Below are 22705 nucleotides of genomic sequence, written 5' to 3'. Positions count from 1 at the left end.
GAGGCATCCTGTCCCTGTTCCGTCCTCACCGTCTGTCTCTTCCGCCTCACAACCTTCCTTCTCTCCTCCAGGTACTGAAGGTCAGATTCAGAGATGCTTTCATCTCTTGTTTTCTTCTTCTTCTTTGAAGTCTTCACAGAAGACTTCTTTACAGAGGAAGCCGCAGCAGCACCCTTTTTGGTACCCTCTACCACTCCTGGTGGGTGGGGGGCTTCTTTAAGGTCACACTTAGGAAGGGAAGATTTATCGGGAATAACTAACTTGGGGGGCACAGACTTGGAAGGTTCTGACACAAGAGGAGCGGGTACAGTAGGCTGGGGGGACACAGGGACAGACACAGAAGGAAAACTTACAGATACAGGAGGGGTGGGCACAGGGACTAGGGAGGGATCCTGCACAAGACCAGGGGGGTCAGTCACCGCAGAGGAGGGTGGTACAACAGGGGCCTCATCCTCCATCCTGTCCAGCCTTAACAGATCATCTATCACCTCTCTATCCATATTATGCAAGGCTTCAGGACATCGGCTGTAGGGGTGGCCAAGGCGCAGGCACAGGTTGCACCTTATCGCCTGGGTGCAGTCCCTGGCCACATGACCCTGTCCCCGACACACTGAACAGATCAGAGCTGAACAAGAGGAGCTAAAATGCCCCTTTTCTCCACAGCGGTGACACAGTTTTGGCTGACCGGGATAAAAAATAGTCATCCTATCCCTCCCTATAAAAGCAGAGGAGGGCAGGTGACGGACAACATTCCCATCCCTAGCCAACCTGACCGTTACCGACCAACCCCCGGTCCAGATGCCACGCTCATCATGAATTTTATCCGGCCTGGTCAAAACATCCCCATAATTTCTCAACCAGACCTCTAAGTCCCGAGCAGGAACACTCTCATTTGTAAGGACAATAGTAATTTTCTTCACTGTTGACCTTTGGGAAACTGCCACTGGCACCAGACCTTCCCATTCGGGTCTTGACCTGCACCGAGCCATATATCGTTCCCAGAACAAGTCAAGACCCTCTGGTCTGGTGAAACTAACTGTGTATTCCCGGCTTCCAGCCACATGTATCAGGGCATATAGGTCATTAGCCCCAAAACCCATATCTAAGATCAGGTCCACCACCATACGCCTTGCTAGAGGGACTGCACCACCTTCCCATTTAAGGAGGACTACGTTCCGCCTTGGACCCCCAGCAGAAGCCATAGATCCAATACCAGATCCAATGGCGCTCATAGTGGCAGCCCGCGAGGGAAAACCCTGATTAGAAGCAGAGCTCCTCCTTGATTGTAACCCTGGCTTGGTGATATTGCCAGGAGCACAGCTTACCACCTGTGCAAATGTAGGTTTTTTAGGGCCAAGACCCCACACTGATGTCACATTATCAGGTACACTACTATTATTATTTTTACCAGCTTGGCCTAAACAAGCAGCATTATCAGTTCCACATATAATGGTGGGATCCACCATGCCTGCAATGTTATTAGGGATAACTGTTTCTGATGCAGTACCAGATGTTTCCTGCTGCTGTGCTGTAGAGTCCTGTTCAATAGTGACTGAAATAGTTTTAAGCTCAGCAGAAGGGGGGTTAATCGGCTCTTCTGGGTTTTGTGGTTCTTCAGCAGAAATGTCATTTTTTAAACACAACTTTTCCTGTTTAGAGACATCAGCAGCAGGCACAACATTGCTGAGCATAGGGGAATCACCCTGAGTGTCATTAGGAAACCCATCACTAGGCAAGGTGCTAAAAGGCACAAAAACTGTTTTATCTGTAAGCTGGGGCTTTATATACTTTACTTTATCAGGCACACTCTCAGGTAAGTCCTCCACATCACCAAACACCAGCTGATCTTCCTGCATTGGAGACTCCATTACCTGTATAACTTTCAACATGCCTCCTGAGCCCTGAGATGGCAATGGGCTGCTTACCTCACCTTGAGGGGGAAGGGGGTCAGAACCGGGGGTCTCCTCCTCCACCTCCATCTTTGCAAACCTCCGTTCATTGCAAAACTTCTCCCTGAAGGGACCATCCCTGCCTTCCATCATGGCCACGATAGTTTCTTGATGATCTACACGGACTTTCGCTAATTGGACCTCTGAATCCATGGATCCGCGGTTCTTGCTGAACAGGCCTTCACGCTGCTTTCTCAGGCGCTTTAAATCCGCTCTAAGCTTGTAGAGCTTGTCTCTTTCCTTATTGAGGACTTTGATCCCGGCCACCACTCGCTCCCGAATGGATCCAGCATCTTCATCCTCACCAGGTGCAGAGAGATCACCAACCACGGCTTGTCCAGGAGCAGGGGTGCCATCCATCCGACCAGGGGATGGCTGAGAGCCTCCAGCAGGAGAGGCCCCGCTGGCCTGCATGGCCTCCCCAGGAAGGAGCCAGCAGGGCTGGGAGGGATTTCACCTCACTCCCCTCTCAAACAGATCACCTGGAGCAGCTCCAGACACACAGCCAGAGAACCTTGCAGCAGCCACACCCGAAGCTGAATGATGGGACACTACTCCTCCCACTGACAGCAATGATGGGACACTATTCCTCCCACTGACACCAATGATGGGACACTATTTCTCCCACTGACACCAATGATGGGACACTATTTCTCCCACTGACACCAATGATGGGGCACTATTCCTCCCACTGATACCAATGATGGGACACTATTTCTCCCACTAATACCAATAGAGTGGCCCTATTCCTCCCGCTAATACCAATGATGTGGCACTATTCCTCCCAATAATTCCAATGGAGGAGCACTATTCTTCCTGCTAATACCAATGGAGGGGGATTATTCCTCCCACTACTACCAATGATGGGGCACTATTCCTCCCACTAATACCAATGATGGGGCACTATTCCTCCCGCTAATACAAATGATGGGGCACTATTTCTCCCGCTAATACCAATGATGGGGCACTATTCCTCCCACTGATACCAACAGAAGTGCATTGTTCCGCCCACTAATACCAATGATGGGGCACTATTTCTCCCGCTAATACCAATGATGGGGCACTGTTCATCCTACTGACTACAGGCACTATGTACTTTTTTACTGACTCTGGGGCTTTCTCTGCATTCACTGGCCACTCCAGCCCCCACCTAAAGTCTGAAGGACAGTAAACTGGCTCTTTGTTTAGAAAGTTTGGAGATCCCTGTTCTAGAGTATCGATATACAGGTGAGGGATGGAGCACTGGGGTTATCAGTTCGAAAACCCAACTGCGGCACAACCTGCCTGGAGTTTGCATGTTCTCCCTGTTCCTGCGTGGGTTTCCTCAAGTACACTGGTTTCCTCTCACACTCCAAAGACACGCTGGTGGGTTAATTGCCTCATGTCTAAAATTGGCTTTAGTATGTGTGTTATGAATGTGAGTTAGGGACCTTAGATTGTAAGCTTCTTAAAGGCAGGGACTGATGTGGATATATAATCTATATGTAAAGCGCTGCATAAATTGACAGCTCTATATAAGTACCTGTAATAAATAATAAATAAATAAATAAGAGGTCATCTTTCTTACCTTTCTTTGTTAAACTTAAGGGAATGAAGAACAGCTGGCCTCTTCTGTCTCAGGTTCCATAAGTGAAGAGTCTCGTCGGCACATGCAGTGACCAAGGCACCCTAAGAGGGGGGGGGGGGTGATGGTATGCAAAAAACAGGTAAGTTATTAAATAACTATGATTTTCTGTCTGGTACAATGACAACACTTCACTGAATAAACATGCAACAATTAATAACCGTGTCCACCAAACAACAACTCTAAACGTGCAGCAAAAGTTTTTTTTATTTTTTTGGCGAGACTAGGGAAGAGTTAGGACCCCTGTCCACTTTTTTTTATTCTGTGTCCTATTGGGTAGATTACCACATGCTTCCTGTCCCACAGATAAAATGGGAAGTAGGAGGAAATGTCTGAAATAATTAAGTCAAAATCTACTCTTTGGTCTCATTCACACAGTGTACACCCATGTGAGGGTCACGTTTGCCTGCACAGGGATGCACAGCTGTTCCATGCATCTGTGTGCAGTCAGTCCCATTCATATCTATTGGGAAGCAGCAGGTGTTCCCAGTCTGACAGTTGTGCGGGTGCATGGCCCCAAACACAGAAAATGTGCGGTCAAATTATGACATGCGACTGTGTCCGTGCAGGCAGCTCGGGGGTGAATGGAGACGCAGCAAAAAGCGTCTCAGCCTAGAGGATGGGACTCAGTGCCCATCTGAATGAGCCCTTAGACCGGTCTTCCTATACTAGGGTTTCTCCAAAGGTTGGCAGTAGAGATGGGGGAACAGTTTGAGCCAAGCAAAAGTTTTGCCCAAACATCACCTTTTCGCACACCCAAATTTGTGGGGTGCTTGGTGGAATGTTCGGTCGGGGACGTTAAAGGGGGGCGTGGCCACCAGGTGACGTCACCATGTGGCCCCACCCCTTACCTATTTAAGAACTGTCAAGCAGCGGAGCGGGCATTCGATCGTTAGCCTTTGTCGCAGGTGGAGCCCCAAAGCACCCCCTCATGTTGAGGGCATGTGGCCTGGTATGGTTCAGGCGGTGGGGGGGGGCGGGCACTCACTCGCTCCCCCCCCCTTTCCTGACCTGCCGGGCAACATGCACAAATAAGGGTCTGGTACCTTTTTTTTAACATTTTGGCATGGGAATGCCCGTTAAAATGCATACCAGACCTGAAGGACCTGGTATGAATTTGGGGGAACCCTCAGGCCGTTTTTTTTTTTTTTTAACATTTTTTTGTATTAAGGAAAAAAGATGACACTGGGCTAGAGTGTATCTCCCCGCGCCTAGGAAACATAGTGCTCAAACAAATTAAATGAAATAAAATAATATATGGCAGCTGCTGTAAAGTGAAAGTGGGTGTCAGAAAAATAGCTTGGGCTATACACAGCGCTTGCCACTAACCTAATGCAATATGATTATTTAAATAAATGAATATGAAAAATTATGATAATAAATATGAAATAAATAATAATGGTTCAATAAAAATTGTATGAATAAATATTGTGACAGATATATTTATTAACTTCACTTAATTACTGCACTTAATTATTGTCACAATATTTATTCATACAATTTTTATTGAACCATTATTATTTATTTCATATTTATTATCATAATTTTTCATGTTAATTTATTCAAATTAATTTATTTAAATAATCATATTGCATTAGGTTAGTGGCAAGTGCTGTATATAGCCCAGGCTATTTTTCTGACACCTATTTTTTTGTATTGCCAGCAATTTAAATGTCTATTTTTTTATTTATTTTTTTAATAAATGTCAGTTTTGTTGCAGAAGGTTCTATACACGGTACAGATGCACCACTTTACAGGCAGACTAAGGGGGCACTATATTTAACCCCTTTACCACCGGAGGATTTTGCTGTCTTACGTCTGGGCCACTTTTTGCGATTCGGCACTGTGCGACTTTGACTGACAATTGCGTGGTCGTGCGATGCCGTACCTAAACGAAATTTACGTCCTTTTTTTCCCACAAACAGAGATTTCTTTTGGTGGTATTTGATCACCTGTGCGATTTTTACTTTTTGCGCTATAAACAAAAAAAGAGCGTAAATTTTGAAAAAATAACAATATTTTTCAAATTTTTTTATATGAAATTCCCCACCAAAATAATGTAAAAATCTAAATTTTTTTATGTTTGGTAAAAAAATCACAATAAGAGTATTTTGATTGGTTTGCGCAAAAGTTATTGCGTTTACTAACTAAGGGAAAGATTTCTGTCATTTTTGGTGTTTTTTTTTTTAACGAGTAATGGCGGCGATCTGCGATTTTTTTTTGCGGGACTGCGACATTGCGGTGGACAGATCGGACCCTTGACTGACATTTTTGACACTTTTGGGGGTAGCAGTGACATTACTACAGTAATCAGTGCTATATATATGCACTGTTACTGTAAAAATGACACTGGCAGGGAAGGGGTTAATTTTATTGGAGAGGGAGGGGTTAATGTATGCCTGGTGCTTACTGACGTGTGTGGGGGGAGGTGACTGAGTGACACAAGGACAGATCACAGGTTCAGCTATGCTGAATCCTGCAATCTGACCCTGCCTGTCACTGAGGAGATCCGCCTGCTCTGTTTACACAAGCGGGCGGATCTCCAAACTCGATTCCCCGACGATCAGGGAAGAGCAGCGGCGATCGCCGCTGCTCCTCCCCTGGCCCGACTCCCGCTGTGAATGAATACAGCGGGAGCGAGCCTCTGGCGGCGCACAAGCGCAGCCCACAAGGGGAGGAGTCCAGCGACGTAGTACTACGTCGCTGGACGATAACGAGCCACTGTGCCGCAGTAGAGGCACAGTGAGCGGTCGTAAAGTGGTTAAAGGAATTTTTCAGTTTTTTGTTTCATTTTAAGCATCACTAAACTTACTGCTCCTGAAAAACGTAAAAAAATAAATAAAAAATGTTGCATTGGTACATGTCCCCTAGGGCAGTACCTGGGCCCCCATACCCTTTTCATGGCCAATAACTTGCATATAAGCCTTCAAATGGGGACTTTTGATTTTTTAAATACGGGTCCCATCGATTTTAATAGGGTTCGCGGTTCGGGTCTGATGTTCGAGAGTTCTGGCACAAACTAAACTGGGGGGGGGTCGTTCAGCTCAACTCTAATTGGTAGAAGTTCCTTGAACACATTCCTGCCTCTCAGAAATGTACCTGTAAGGGGAAATTCTCTCCACTCAAAATTTAGGGAGCATTTTTCCCACTGATCATCACAATAATCTACCCTAAGCCCCAGGCAGTGGCGGGACAAGGACATCCAAAGTCCAGGGCAAAGATGCCAAACTGCAACCCCCCCCCCGTTCATGATGGGGATCCTTCGCCCACTTGTCAAAATCACTGCCGCTGTCTCTCCTCCTGTCAGCTTTGTAACAGAAGGAAGACACCCTCATCCCTACAGTAAACCACTGTGCCCAGGGCAACTTCCCCCCTTGCCCACCCCTTGCCCCGGCCCTGGCCCCAGGTATGGTAATTATTAACAGGGGTTCCCTTAAAACAGAAAGTTATTTCAAACGTTCCTTCATGTAAAAAGGTGCATAGGAACAAGTGTTCCTGTTGGAAGATTTTCCCTTTATTCCTCCTTTAGTCATTGACAACTGCAAAAAAACGTTCTATTCCAGTGACAATGGTCACCAGTGAATGCGCCCAGCGGGAACACAGACAGCCATAAAAATCGGATGCAGAAAAAAGAATGAGAGGGCCGCACCGCTATCCAGTTAGTGATATCCCAGGAGCCTTGTATGACCCCGGGATTAGATGCTGATGGTGCAGAGGAAGTAATGAGAGCACCGCATCACTAGTTTAAGAGTCCAAACTGATGATCTTTTTACTAATATAACCAGATTACATAGGATTACACAGGCCAACCAGCACATAGCTTTTGTCTCCGGTTCCAGATTATTAACTATTTCATCTCTTAATGAGTGCAGAGTCCAGTTTTACTCACACAAGGAGCTTTTAAAGCCCTAAGGAGGGAGGAATACTTCTTGCCCCCAAAATGTATTTGCTGTTTTATCCTGCGTTATCTTGTATGAATAAAAAGATCCTCATATTGAACTCTTAAAACGAATGGTGTGTCGCTCTCACTACTTTCTCTGCATGAGAATCCAATGCTTTGGTCATAGAAGACTCTTGGGATATAAGAGATGCTTAAAGTTGAACTCCAACTTCTGTTACACTTTACATAGTTGGCCCAAATGAACTATGTCCCTCACATACAACTCATATAATAATGGGTCATACAACCCATATAATGATGGGTCATACAACTTGTATAACGATGGGTCATACAACTTGGATAACGATGGGTCATACAACTCATATAACGATGGGTCATACAACTCGTATAATAATGGGTCATACAACTCATATAACGATGGGTCATACAACTCGTATAACGATGGGTCATACAACTCGTATAACGATGGGTCATACAACTCGTATAACGATGGGTCATACAACTCGTATAACGATGGGTCATACAACACATATAATGATGGTTCATACAACTCGTATAACGATGGGTCATACAACTCGTATAACGATGGGTCATACAACTCGTATAACGATGGGTCATACAACTCGTATAACGATGGGTCATACAACTCATATAACGATGGGTCATACAACTCGTATAATAATGGGTCATACAACCCATATAATGATGGGTCATACAACTTGTATAACGATGGGTCATACAACTTGAATAACGATGGGTCATACAACTTGTATAACGATGGGTCATACAACTCATATAACGATGGGTCATACAACTCATATAACGATGGGTCATACAACTCGTATAATAATGGGTCATACAACCCATATAATGATGGGTCATACAACTCATATAACGATGGGTCATACAACTCGTATAACGATGGGTCATACAACTTGTATAACGATGGGTCGTACAACTCGTATAATGATGGGTCATACAACTCGTATAACGATGGGTCATACAACTCGTATAACTATGGGTCATACAACTCGTATAATAATGGGTCATACAACTCGTATAATAACGGGTCATACAACCCGTATAACGATGGGTCATACAGCTCATATAATAATGGGTCATACAACTCGTATAATAATGGGTCATACAACCCGTATAATGATGGGTCATACAACTCATATAACGATGGGTCATACAACTCATATAACGATGGGTCATACAACTCGTATAATAATGGATCATACAACCCGTATAATGATGGGTCATACAACTCATATAACGGTGGGTCATACAACTCATATAACTATGGGTCATACAACTTATATAACGATGGGTCATACAACTCATATAACGATGGGTCATACAACTTGTATAACGATGGGTCATACAACTTGTATAACGATGGGTCATACAACTCGTATAATAATGGGTCATACAACTCGTATAACGATGGGTCATACAACTCGTATAACTATGGGTCATACAACTCGTATAATAATGGGTCATACAACTCGTATAATAACGGGTCATACAACCCGTATAACGATGGGTCATACAGCTCATATAACAATGGGTCATACAACTCATATAACGATGGGTCATACAACTCGTATAATAATGGGTCATACAACCCATATAATGATGGGTCATACAACTTGTATAACGATGGGTCATACAACTTGTATAACGATGGGTCATACAACTTGTATAACGATGGGTCATACAACTTGTATAACGATGGGTCATACAACTCGTATAATGATGGGTCATACAACTCGTATAACGATGGGTCATACAACTCGTATAACGATGGGTCATACAACTCATATAATAATGGGTCATACAACTCATATAATGATGGGTCATACAATTCGTACAACGATGGATCATACAACTCGTATAATGATGGGTCATACAACTCATTTGGCGATGGGTCATGAAACTCATATAACGATGGGTCATACAACTTGTATAACGATGGGTCATACAACCCATATAACGATGGGTCATACAACCCATATAACGATGGGTCATACAACTCGTATAACAATGGGTCATACAACTCATATAACGATGGGTCATACAACTTGTATAACAATGGGTCAAGCAAACTCATTTAATAGTGGGTCATACAACTCATATAAAGATGGGTCATACAACTCATATTAACGATGGGTCATACAACTCGTATAACGATGGGTCATACAACTCGTATAACGATGGGTCATACAACTCGTATAACGATGGGTCATACAACTCGTATAACGATGGGTCATACAACTCGTATAACGATGGGTCATACAACTTGTATAACGATGGGTCATACAACTCGTATAACGATGGGTCATACAACTCGTATAACGATGGGTCATACAACCTTGGCACCCGAGTTGTTTTGGAACTACATTTCCCATGATGCTCATGCACTCTGCAGTATAGTTGAGCATCATGGCAAAATGTAGTTCCAAAATATCTGGGGTGTCAAGGTTCTCCATCCCTGGCCTAGGCTATAAAAAGATTGCCAAGACCCTGAAACTGAGCTGCAGCAAGATGGCCAAGACCATACAGCAGTTTAATAGGACAGGTTCCACTCAGAACAGGCCTTGCCATGGTTGACCAAAGAAGTTTTAACTAAGGCCCCTTTCACACTTATGCGACCTAAAAGTCGCTCAATTTTACCACAATTCTGTTGCCATGATTTTGCCGCGATTTTGACTGGACTTGAAGCAATGCCAATGTCTTGGAATGTCTTGAATGTCAATGGACCTCAAAATCGCCCCAAAGTAGAGTAGGGACTACTCTGAAGGCGTTGCGACTTGAAGTTGTACAGATATGAACGGTACTCATTGGAAATCATGGAGTACGACTTCTCATGTGACTTTACAGTCCCAAATCGCAGGACAAGTCGCACAAGTGTGAAAGGGGCCTTAAAACGGAGTTCCACCCAAAAGTGGAACTTCTGCTCATTTGCTTCCTACCCCCTCCGGTGCAACATTTGGCACCTTTCAGGGGGGAACGGGTACCTGTTTTTGACAGGTACCCTTCCCCCCTTCCGGGATACGGGCCGTGGCGCCGTCCCTCTGAAGTTTGGCCTTCTCCTCCTTCCCCCGTCGCCAGGCCAATAGGAATGCGCAGCGGGCTTCGCGCATGCGCAGTAGGGACCCGCCCGTGAAGCCACAAGGCTTCACTGCCAGGTTCCCTAATGCCCCTTTCACACAGGCGGACCGTTTAGATCCGCTTGTCCTTTTTTTTAGCGGATCTGTACAGTCCCCCCATGCATCTCTATAAGGCGTCAGATGTCAGCGGAGACATGTCCGCTGACATCCGATCCGTCAAGACCGGACGGATGGAAACCCTATTTTCCATCCGTGCAGCGGATCGGATGGGAAAGGACAGACGGTCCGTTCCCATCCGATTTCCCCCATAGAGATGCATGGGGAACTGACAGCTGTGTCTCCGCACACAGCGCGGAGACACAACTGTCATCCTCCTGCTCAGCAGGGGATCGGCAGATCGATCCCCCGCTGAGAAAAACGGAGTCCGTCCAAAGGATGGGCTGTGTGAAAGGGGCCTTAGCGGCAATGGGGGCGGAAGCACCCAACAGCCAATGGAAACATTGTCTGCGGTGCCGACATCGCTGGACTCCAGGACAGGTAAGTGTCCTAATATAAAAAGTCAGCAGCTACAGTGTGTGTATAGTATGTGTAGCTGCTGACTTTAAATTTTTGGAGGGGGGAGCAGAACTCCGCTTTAAGTAGACAATTTTTGGTAACAGTTCGGTTTTCATAGATTTTGTTTATTAGATATTTAAACACAATGTTACTACTATTTCTGTGCAAAGAAAGGTTGTACAATCCATATGTAAACTGTATGGGCCACATAAAAGAATTTCTATAATGCGGCGGTCTGTTCTCCAGATTGGCACAAAGAAAAAAAAAAAAGGGGGGTAAAGTTGGTGCTCACCTCATTGATAAGGAACTGGAGATGCAGGACGGCTGCTCCGCTGTCATGCTGACAATGGCAATCAACGCCAGGCCGGCCCAGTCTGTTATAATCGATAGTTAAGGATTTTACTGGTGAACAATTATGAAGCAATTAACCTCGTCAGTGTCACAATTATGTAAGCAGTGTCCCTCCTGATCTAGAGCAGCTGAAACGTTAACCCTTTCCTGAATGGCGCCTTACCAAAGCCTACAGTCTCCTACATTGTGCGGGAGGGGTATGCCCAGATGTACATTCCCCTCTGGGGGGGGGAATTGCCAGGAGGACTCTGTTATGGAAAATGTCATCTGCACGCAGGCCTCAGAGCAGACGTATCCATTCTTCCCTCTTCTGTTCTGTCCTTTCCTGTGCTGGATACACAAAGGGTTATCACTGATGTCATTTTGTAGAGATTTCCAGGAATTGCAGAAGGTTGCAGAGATGACAAACAGAAATATATAGCTCAACCTCCCAACAGGCACATCACCGCACTGGAGGCTTGCACATATATTGTATTCAGATTTAGCTTTTCAGCATCAAACATTGTTATTGGGTTCATGAAACATGAGAATAATACGGCTGTATCAGTCAGATTCCCCCATGTAGGGACAAGGAAAAAAACATAGGCATCCATCATGTACAACAGTCAAAAGGGAGCCCACAAACCAAACCAAAATGATTCAAAAATTACAATTAAAGTGATTGTCAACCCTTCCATATACTCAGTGAGGTGACTGGCCTCAGGTGATACACAGAGATCAAACAAATCCTCCTACATAAGTTGTACTTGTTTATCGCTGGGGCGGCCTATCCATTGGGGGCTCAGGGGCCCCGCCCCCCCTATCCATGCGTCTGGCCTCCTAATCTACATGCAGGGTGCCAGACGCATGGATTCCAATGTTTTTTTTTTTTTTTTTTTTTTTTTTAAGCACGTGATTAGAGGCTCTAATAGGCTTCAAAAAAGGGTGGGCTTGGGGCACAGAGCACTGCACCCTGAGCCCACCCAGTTGTGTGACAATAGCGAATTAATATTCGCTATTGTCACACGGATTCTCCTTCTGGCCAATCAGGAAGCGTGTCCTAAGACTCGTTTACTGATTGGCCGAAAGGAGAAGCCATGCCATTGGACCGAGGAAGAGAAGGGAGGCGACGCAGGAGACCGATGGGGAAGCTGCCGCCTGCCCTCCACATGTCCAGGGTGAGAGGGTGAGTGAGCCGGCGACCGGGGGGGGGGGGGGTATGGTGTGGTACGTCTGACAGCCTACCTGGCAGCAACCAACCCCCTCCCCCCCCCACGCCGAATATATCAAGACAATATTTTCACAAAAATACACTAAAATTATTGTTAGCGAACACTAACATAACAGGGAACCTGTGCGAATTAGCCCTTTAACCACTTAAGCCCCAGAAGATTTTACCCCCTTCCTGACCAGGGCCTATTTTGCGATTCGGGACTGCGTGACTTTAATGGACAATTGCGCGGTCGTGCGACGCTGTGCCTAAACAAATTTGAAGGGGTTAACTTTTTTTGAGAGGGAGGGGTTGTGTGTCCCTAGGGGCGTGATTCTAACTGTGATTGGCTGTGGCTTGAGGTGTAGGAACAGTGATCAACGGTCCTACATAGTATAACCGTATGATCACCATTCCTACACAGGGGAGAATGACAGGCGGCTTGTTTACATTAGCCGCCTGCCTTTCTCCCTCTGCACCGACATCGGGTCCGCCGGTCACACGCGCGGGGGGGTCCGTGACCGCGCGGGAGTGGGAGTGCGCCTCCGGGGGCGCGCGCTCGCTCCCTAGGCCCTCACAGGCTAGCGACGTAGTACTACGTCGCTCTGCCTGTGAGGGGCTGACCGCCACAGTAAATAGTCGTGCGGCGGTCGGCAAGCGGTTAATTGTTTTTTAATATTTTTTTTTTTTTAATGTTAAAAATGTTTACAATTATTTTATTTTACAATTTTTTAAATTATTTTAGTACAATGTTTACTTACTTTTTTTTTTTTTTACAATTTGTTATTTTTTTTACAGGACAGGGAAGCCTGCAGCGCCGCTGGGGGGCGGCACAGTGAAAGGGGGGCACACGGAAAGGGGAGGTCAGAAGCAGGCAGAACAGGGAGGGGAATCGGTGTCGGAGAAGCAATTACAGGAATGATGCCCTGTGTCTCTCCCTGCAGCAGGTGAAAATTGGCAGGAGGGGGGCAAACTGGCTTTCAGCTGCTGCAGAGAGCCCTGCAGGGCCCCCATCTGTAGTTGCCCCTCCGCCCAACCGCACCGATTCCCCATGCTCTTGGGGCCCCCCTGTGTACCCGGGACCCCTACAGGAGGACTGGTGCTCCCCCCCTATCAGCGGCCCTGCCGCTACTACACCCCTACTCCCATGAATTCCACTAGCTTCCGGATCCCATGCCAAGTGGCTGCCCTGCTGCATTCTGAATACACGAGGTTGGCTGCTTGGCACGCCATTAAAAGAATGTGTTGCATTCTCTCAGTGAATGCAAAGCGTTTTCTGATTGGACACGAGGTGGGGGGGGGGGCAGTGACATCACACTCTCCACCTCCTCCAATCAGTGATTTCCAGGTCCCAGGGGCATTGGCTAGGTATGGTATATGCATTGTTAGATTGGAACAAGCTGGACCAATGTAACTATATATAAAATATTAATACCCAGAATTCTCTTTTAGCAGAAATGTTTCAGTCAGATATATTTCTGCTTTACTAAATAATGAACAAATAAATAAATAAATAATAATAAATAAATAAATAAAAAATAAAGTCATCATAACGTTCCCCAATTCAAGTCCCAAATTCTTAAAAGATATATATAAACCCAATCACCAAAAGCATTAACATGTTTAAAGCGGAGTTCCGGGCACAAAAACGATATTTTTTTTTTGTGCCCGTCCGCTAGTTCAGCCTAACCTGAAAAGGAATTGGATAGTTAGATTTTTTTTTTTAAAAAACTCACCTTGTAATTGACGATCGTAAATACTCACCTATGACAGCTTCCTCCCTCGGAGCCGCGGCTCACCCCGTCACTTCCTGTCTCGCTATGATTCCTGGGAGCTGAACGTCATAGCTCCCAGGAATCAATGCGCCGCACCGGCCCCGCTCGTCATTTCCGGGCGACGCCGCATTCCCCCGCTAAACAGCTTCTGGGCATGCCCAAAAGCTGTTTAGGAATGCGGCGCCGCACCGGAAGTGACGAGAGGGGCCGGTGCAGCGCATTCTGGGACACGAAGACGCGGAAGAAGACGGAGAAGAGGACCGCGCCGGCTTCAGCTGCCCACAACCGAGATGGAAACGCTGTGGAAGAAAACTTCTAAGTAAGTATTTCTTCTAAAAGGTAAGTGCGAACCGGGACAGATCAGAGGCTAGCCATTGTGGAATGTGCTAGCCCTGACTGTCCCGGGGGTATGTTAAAAAAAAAAAACGATTCTCTGCCCGGAACTCCGCTTTAAATATCAAAAGTATTTTTCAGTCATACAGTACATAGTTCAGTATAAGGTCATACCAAAATCAGTATAAGCATGAAGCAAACAAGTGTATGAACCACAAAGTGCATATTAAGAACGATCAGGAATATGCATATATACAGCAGTAACAAAACGGCCAACAGAAGACCTTAACCACTGCCCGCTGAATTACGTACCTGTACGTCATTTTGAAGAAGTGGTTGTACCGATGTGATGCCTGCAGCTGGAGGCATCACCCTGGTACCATTTTTCGAGCTGGCGGTCGGCTTTTATGTGATAACAACCGATGCGGCCGCTTGGCCATCATCACAAACAGCATCCCCCCCAGCTTACACGTTTCGTCAACAGTAGACGTTACGCCTCCAATGACGCCTACTGATGGCGAAACACGTAAGGAGGGAACGATATGACGCAATCACACTACATGCCACGGCCATTATTGTTTACTGATTGACAAGTTTTATTTGCATGTGAGTGTACATTGTTTTTTTATCTAATTAAACTGTTTTAAAACTACTACAACATGTCAGTGCTTTTATATCTCTGAGGTGTGGTTGTTGGCCCCGCTTGTTTGTGTAACAAGAATTTGGAGAGGAGGTGCTTGTGAACCATAGGTGCAACACAGGGGACACGGTGGATATCTGATCCAGCCATTGATCGATTATATTGGCCTTCTACATATTTGTATTGACTTCTCTATAATATGAGGGTGAATACAATCTGGTAAGCAGGACCCCCCTCCTCCCTCACATTGGTGATGTTTGTCTCCAGGATTCACGGCGTTTTGTGTGGGGACATTTATGGACATTCTTTTACAGGACTGATCATTGTTATTATTGGCGCTGCACCTCACTGCCATGTTTACATTCCTTGTGACAGCAATAAAAGTGATCAGATTTTTTTTTTTAAAGGAACAATGTAAAAATAAAATAAAAATAAATAAGAAAAAAAAAAGTTTTAAAGCGCCCCCGTCCCCACATGCTCGCGTGCCAAAGAAAACGCATACATAAGTCGCACCCGCAAATGTAAACAGTGTTCAAATCACACGTGTGAGGTATCATGTGAGGTATCATCATAAGCGTATTTTGATTGGTTTCGCAAAAGTTATCGCGTCTACTAATTACGGGAAAGATTTATGTCATTTTTATTGTTTTTTCTTTTTTTTACTAGTAATGGCGGCGATCTGCGATTTTTTGCGGGACTGCGACATTGCGGCGGACAGATTGGACCCCTAACTGACATTTTTGACAATTTTGGGGGGACCAGTGACGATACTACAGTAATCAGTGCTATAAATATGCACTGTCACTGTAATAATGACACTGGCAGGGAAGGGGTCAACAGTATAGGTGATCAAGGGGTTAAATGTGACCCTAGGGGAGTGATTCTAACTGTGGGGGGGGGGCATGGCTTCTGAGATGACCACAGAGACATGTGATCCTATATTAAAGGATTGCAGGAGCTCTGTGATCATTTCAGGGAGAAGGACGGTCAGCTGTGTTTTACAACAGCCGACCGTCCTTCTCTCTCAGCGGGAAGTGATCGCGGTTGTCAGGCGGCAATCGGAGCCGCCTGACACCTGCATCGGCTTCCCCACTGACAATTGGGGGCGGGAGAGCGCTCGCCCCCTAGCTCCTCCCAGGCGAGCGACGTAGATCTACGTAGTTTTGCCTGTACGAGCCACCCTGCCGCAGTAAAAAGGTGGCGGGTGGTCGGGAACTGGTTCATAACATTCAATTACAATATGATTTGTGTCACAGTTGTATACGCTACAGGCATACCCTACTTTTAAGTACACAATGGGACCAGAGCATGTATGTAAATGGAAAATGTACTTAAAGTGAAGCAATACCTTTTTTCATATCTCAAAGCATGTAAATACACTAACTCCATAGGAAATCTTGGTTAGCTTGACATGGCACTGCTTCCAAACCATAAGTGAAAAGGACACCAAGCTTGGGGAGCATGTTAAGGGGATCCAGGACTATGACATGGTAGATTACCTAGGCAAACTGGCCGGCCACAAATAACATCTGGGTCCCCTCTCAGTGCTCCCTAAGTTTGGTATCTCTGTCACTTATGGTTTGGGAGCAGTGCCATGTCAAGCTGACCAAGATTTCCCATAGTCGCCAATGTAAAAAACCGGGAGTAGTGCCATGCCAAGCTGACCAGGCTGTGTCCGTACTCGCGAGTGTACGTAAAGTGAGTGTACTTAAAATGGGGTATGCCTGTATATTGTTTTTTCTTTATTTGCAGATTTTTTTTTCCTATGAAAGTGGAGTTACCCTTTAAGTGGTTAAACATAGTTTGGAAGATGAGACCTCTGGGTGTTATTTGTCGTTTGTACCCATAATAGTCCCTGTGATTGGAGGGTATTCTTTGTTCTCATGTACTTTGGGATGATGGCACTCTCACAGTTCTCTACCAGATACTGGTCTCTGTGCTGGGAGCGCGCTGTACGACGAGCTCCCAGCACAAAGACAGATACGTATATACATACGTGTATATACGTATATATCCGGTGAGGCCGCATATCTGTGTACTGTCGGTGTCAAGGGGTTAAAATAGATGTAAACTCAAAAACTCAATGACATTTAGGAATCTTACTAATCAAAGATTCACATGGGCATTTCGCCCTGTATATTTTCGCCTTCAAAGATTGTCCTAAAAATTCTGTTGTAATCAAATCTCTGCCGACATTCACATTCATTTTTATGCAGGCAGCTGGCGGGTGAATATTGTCTAAAGGTCGAATGCAGAGGCTGGTGCTGGTTTTCGTGTTTCTGGGCAAATCTTTGGGAACATCTTGTCAGATCAAGGGGATTATTTACCTTGTCTGCCGGCGATCGCTGTCCGTGGTGCTGAAATGGACAGAAACAATCTGATAGGGTTTCCAGCCTTCACCTATTTAAAGCGGTCCTTTTTTTTTTTTTCACTTTATCTATTATAAACTGTTTGCTCAATCGTAACAATCATTGCAAAAAAACAAATAATAGTAATAATAATAACATTTTGGTGCGAGTAGAAACCTTTTGTCCTGCACTTCCGGTTTCTATGTCTGTCATTCACCTAGGCGAATGGCGTAGGCTTCTGCTATTCCCAGGATACAACCTTCACTAATCCCAGGAGTCATCTGGCTTTTTGTTTTTTATTAGCTCCTATCAGAGTTTGCAGCCAGGGGAGGAGGGCAGAGGAGAGTTGAGGAGAGTTGGAGAGCCGGATGAGGGCTGAGACCTATGTGTGATTTTTTTTCACATGTGCGGCCAAAACGCACCTTTGTGTACCATGTAGCTAAAGCAGCCACTAGACATGTGCAGAACGGAAAAAAATTAAATTAGTTTAATTTCAATTAGATTCATTACGGTACTAAATTTTGTTTTGAAATTTTTCTAAACTTTTGCAGCCCTGGCTTGATGTTGAAGATTCGTTCTGGGCGGATGCCCCTCTGCCTTCAAGCTTGCTGCCTGAGTGAGACTCAGGGTGAGAGGTGTCGATCCCCTAAGAATCACGGACTATATGACCTGACAATTATGTAGTGTCTGTCGCCCCTCTGGGGCTGGGACTGTGGAGGGTGGGGGAGGGTGTGCGTGTGTGTGAGTGGGTTTGTGTGTGTCTAAGTTAGTGCCAGCTGTAACCGGCTGGCTGTTGTCCTCGTTTCCTTGGACTTGGGACCATTTTTAAAGCCCTGTTAGGCTTATCCTACGGATGTCAATATGGGCTCCTATGGGGCCCTGTAATCGTGGTCCCTGCTTCCTCCCCTTCCCCAGTTGGCTACGTTGGCCTGTTGTTGAAATTACTATGCTGCAATGTCTTCCAGTAATTCGCTGTACTTGACCTGTTTTGCTTTAGCGCCGGTTCACATAGGAGCGACGCTACTTTCAGGGGCGACCTCCGAGATCGCGGTGCGAGCAGCGCGCCGCGACCTCGGAGCGGCCGCCACGGACTTCATAACATTGAAGTCTATGGCGGTCGCCTCCTGGTCGCCCCAAAGAAGCTCCGGACCCTTTTTCTAGGTCGGAGCGACTTGTGTCGCTCCTATTAGAACGGGTCCGCAGCTTTCCTATGGGAGGCGACCTGCGGCGACCTGTGAGGCGACCAGGTCGCCTCACAGGTCGCCCTAGTGTGAACCGGGGCATATTGCCATTGTTGTGGTTCTCTGTTTTTGTATTGTTATTGAAAATTTCTAAATAAACACCTTTCAAAAAAAATGTGTTTTGGAATTCATTTTGTTTATAAATTTTCCAACTAATTCCACATTTTCGGAACAATTTGAATCCGGATCGGCAGCCACTAGATATGTGCAGAACAAAAAAATGAGTTTCATTCTGATTAGATTCAATGTTACTAAATTTGTTTTGGAATTAATTTATTTTATAAATTTTCGTACTAATTCCAAATTTATGGAACAATTCGAATCCGGATCGGCAGCCACTAGGCATATTCAGAACGGAAACATGAGTTTAATTTCGATTAGATTCATTAGCTTACTAAATTCATTTTGGAATTCATTTTGTTTATTCATTTTCCTACTAATTCCAAATTTTCGGAACAATTTGAATCCAGATTGGCAGCCGCTAGACATGTGCAGAATGGGAAAATGAGTTTCATTCTGATTAAATTCATAATGTTACTAAATTTGTTTTGGAATTCATTTACTTTATTAATTTTTCAACTAATTCCAAATTTGCGGAACAATTCGAATCCGGATCGGCAGCCACTAGACATGTGCAGAACGCAAAAATTTGTTTCATTTCAATTCGATTCATTATGTTACTAAATTTGTTTTGCAATTTTTGGCCCTTATGTGAGCATGCAGCCCAGCAGACCAGGAAAGAGAGGGGATGAGCAAGCGCCACCCCCCCCCCCCCCACATTTTCCTACTAGTTCAGATTCTCAGTCTGCAATCGGCAGCCACTAGACATGTGCAGAACAGAAAATTTTGTTTAATTCTGATTAGATTCAATGTTACTAAAATAGTTTTGGAATTCATTTAGTTTAATGATTTTCCAACTAGTTCCAAATTTTCAGAACAATTCAAATCCGGATCGGCAGCCACTAGACATGTGCAGAACGGAAAGATTTGCTTAATTTCGATTAGATTCATTATGTCACTAAATTCATTTTAGAATTTTTGGCCCTTATGTGAGCATACAGCCCAGCAGACAAGGAAAGAGAGGGGATGAGCGAGGACCCCCCCCCCCCCCTCTAATTTCCTACTAATTCCACATTTTCAGAACAATTTGAATCCGGATCGGCAGCCACTAAACATAAGCAGAACGAAAAAATTATTTTCATTTCGATTAGATTCATTATGTTACTAAATTTGTTTTGGAATTCATTTCGTTTATTAATTTTCTAACTAATTCCAAATTTTCAGAACAATTCGAATCCGGATCGGCAGCCACTGGACATGTGCAGAACAGAAAATTTTGTTTCATTTCAATTAGATTCATTATGTTACTAAATTTGTTTTGGAATTAATTTTGTTTATTCATTTTCCTACTAATTCCAAATTTTTGGAACCATTCGAATCCGGATTGGTCAAAACATGATCGACTAATGGGAAGCTGGGAATAGCTGATTGGTAAGGAGCGGGTCGGGAAGCTGGCTACCGCATCCTTAACAACCGATGACTCATCAGCTGTCAGCGGGCTTTCCTGCTGACAGATGAAATGTAAAGTAAAGAATGCTGGCAATGAAAAATGCAGGAAAAAAAAAAACAGTGTTGAGTCCCCCCCCCCCCCAATCCATTTCAGGCCCTCCAGGTCTGGTATAGATTTTATTTGGTACCCAAAATGGAAAATATAAACATAAAAATGCATGGGGTCCCCCCTAAGGTCCAAGCCAGGCCCTTTTCCAATCATGCAGCCCAGCAGACCAGAAAAGAGAGGGGACGAGCGAGCGCCACCCCCCCCCCCCCCAAACCATACCAGGCCATATGCCCTCAACATGGGGGGAGTGCTTTGGGGCAAGGGGACTTATATTTTGGCATGGGGTTCCCCTTAAAACCTATACCAGCCCCGAAGAGGGTGGGGTGGGGAAGATGACCCCACACTGTTTTTTCTTTCTGCATTTTTCATTGTCGGCATTCTATCCTTTACATTTCATTTGACAGCGGGCAAGCCCACTGACAGCTGATGAGTCAACGGTTGTTAAGGACGCGGCGGCCGACTTCCCTGCCCGCTACCAAACAATCAGCTATTCTTCACACAGAATTTTCAATCAGTCGATCATTTTTCGACCAATCTGAATTCGAATTGTCTTGAAAATTTGGAATTAGTTAGAAAATCAATATACGAAACGAACTTCAACGAAATTGTTACTATTTTCATTCAGATATTCGGATACAGCTAAATCTCCAAATCACCAAAAATCTTTACGAATTTATATTTGGACTGAAAAAAATCACACATGTCTAGCAGTCACAGCGGAAGTGCCGCTGCTATAGCGATGTGTACGCGTAGGGCTGGAAACGCCGTGCTTAATGCGCAGGCGCAAACTGAACAAGCCTTTACTGCGCATGCGCGAGACTGAACTGGACTTGTGGGGCAGAGCAGTCAAAGACCAGGAACAGAACGGCCAAGAATTAATTTGCCCAAAGTTATGGCCGACTAAAGGTTAAAGAACATGAGGAAAAGGACAATTTTATTGGAAAAAAGATAACTATATATTGTTTTCGCTATCTGTACGCCACAATGTGGAGGCTTTGCCTGCAGTTCCTCTTTAAGAAAAGCATTTGTATTTTCTGTGTGTTGCTGGTATTGGTCTCCCCTCACTTTCTGTTGTCAGCAGGACAGGAAGTGAGGGAAAATCTCAGACGGCAGCAAAACCCGACTGCTTCTAGCACAGCTTCCTTAGTAAAAGAGTCACAGGGGATGCAGGGGCATGCATAGTGACACAAAAAACTGTAAAACTGACCCAAGATGCTGTACTGGGCTTCAGAAATTCAGCAAAAGGTGGGATTTGTTGGCGTGTGTGAGGTATGTTGGCGATGTGCCTCAGCTGCACTCAGAATGAATTATGTGCACCTAAGTAGAATCTGCCCGGATTGCAGAAGGGAAATGTAGATGTCATTCAGAGCATCTCATGTGTTTGTGGGAAACTGAGGAGTTCATGGTGGGTATTTTTCATTTCAGAGTGTAACCACAATTCAGAGGCATTAGGATCATATTGTGCTACATGGAGCTTTTGAGGGAGGGGGGCAGGGAAGAAAAGGGGGAGTGTTGATTGTGGTGGACACTTAGCAGATGGTTCTGATCCCTGCCAAGCAAACTGCAAATGCCAGATCTAAGTGTGTGTAGTAGCAGTGCTGAAGGGCTAAATTCACACTTAAAGAGACACTGTCACCTGCTTATTCAGGGCATCTTCTGCTGATCATCCACCTTTCCAGTGAGGTATACCCACCAATCCACCCATCCTCCCAGTGAGGTTTACCCACCAATCCACCCATCCTCCCAGTGAGGTATACCCACCAATCCACCCATCCTCCCAGTGAGGTATACCCACCAATCCACCCATCCTCCCAGTGAGGTATACTCACCAATCCACCCATCCTCCCAGTGTGGTATACTCACCAATCCACCCATCCTCCCAGTGAGGTATACCCACCAATCCACCCATCCTCCCAGTGATGTATACTCTCCAATCCACCTATCCTCACAGTGAGGTATACTTACCAATCCACCCATCCTCCCAGTGAGGTATACTCACCAATCCACCCATCCTCCCAGTGAGGTATACTCACCAATCCACCCATCCTCCCAGTGAGGTATACTC

General features: G+C 45.2%; 1 protein-coding gene across 8 annotated transcripts in view; it reads right to left on the bottom strand.

Annotated features, from left to right (window-relative positions):
* Positions 1–22705, bottom strand: part of STXBP5L (syntaxin binding protein 5L) — a 504619-nt gene that overhangs the window by 279682 nt on the left and 202232 nt on the right. For all 8 annotated transcript variants that reach the window (XM_082247637.1, XM_082247640.1, XM_082247638.1 and 5 more), the window contains exons 3-4: positions 11438–11519; positions 3517–3617 (exon numbers count right to left, since the gene is read on the bottom strand). In XM_082247637.1, coding sequence (XP_082103763.1) covers positions 3517–3617; positions 11438–11519 — 183 coding nt within the window. The remainder of the gene's footprint in view (positions 1–3516; positions 3618–11437; positions 11520–22705) is intronic.

The sequence above is a fragment of the Pelophylax lessonae genome (genome assembly GCF_965119305.1).
Source record: "Pelophylax lessonae genome assembly, chromosome: 2".
Taxonomy (NCBI): domain Eukaryota; kingdom Metazoa; phylum Chordata; class Amphibia; order Anura; family Ranidae; genus Pelophylax; species Pelophylax lessonae.
The sequence above is the reverse complement of the archived record's forward strand: the minus strand, read 5'-3'. Positions and strand labels throughout refer to the sequence as shown.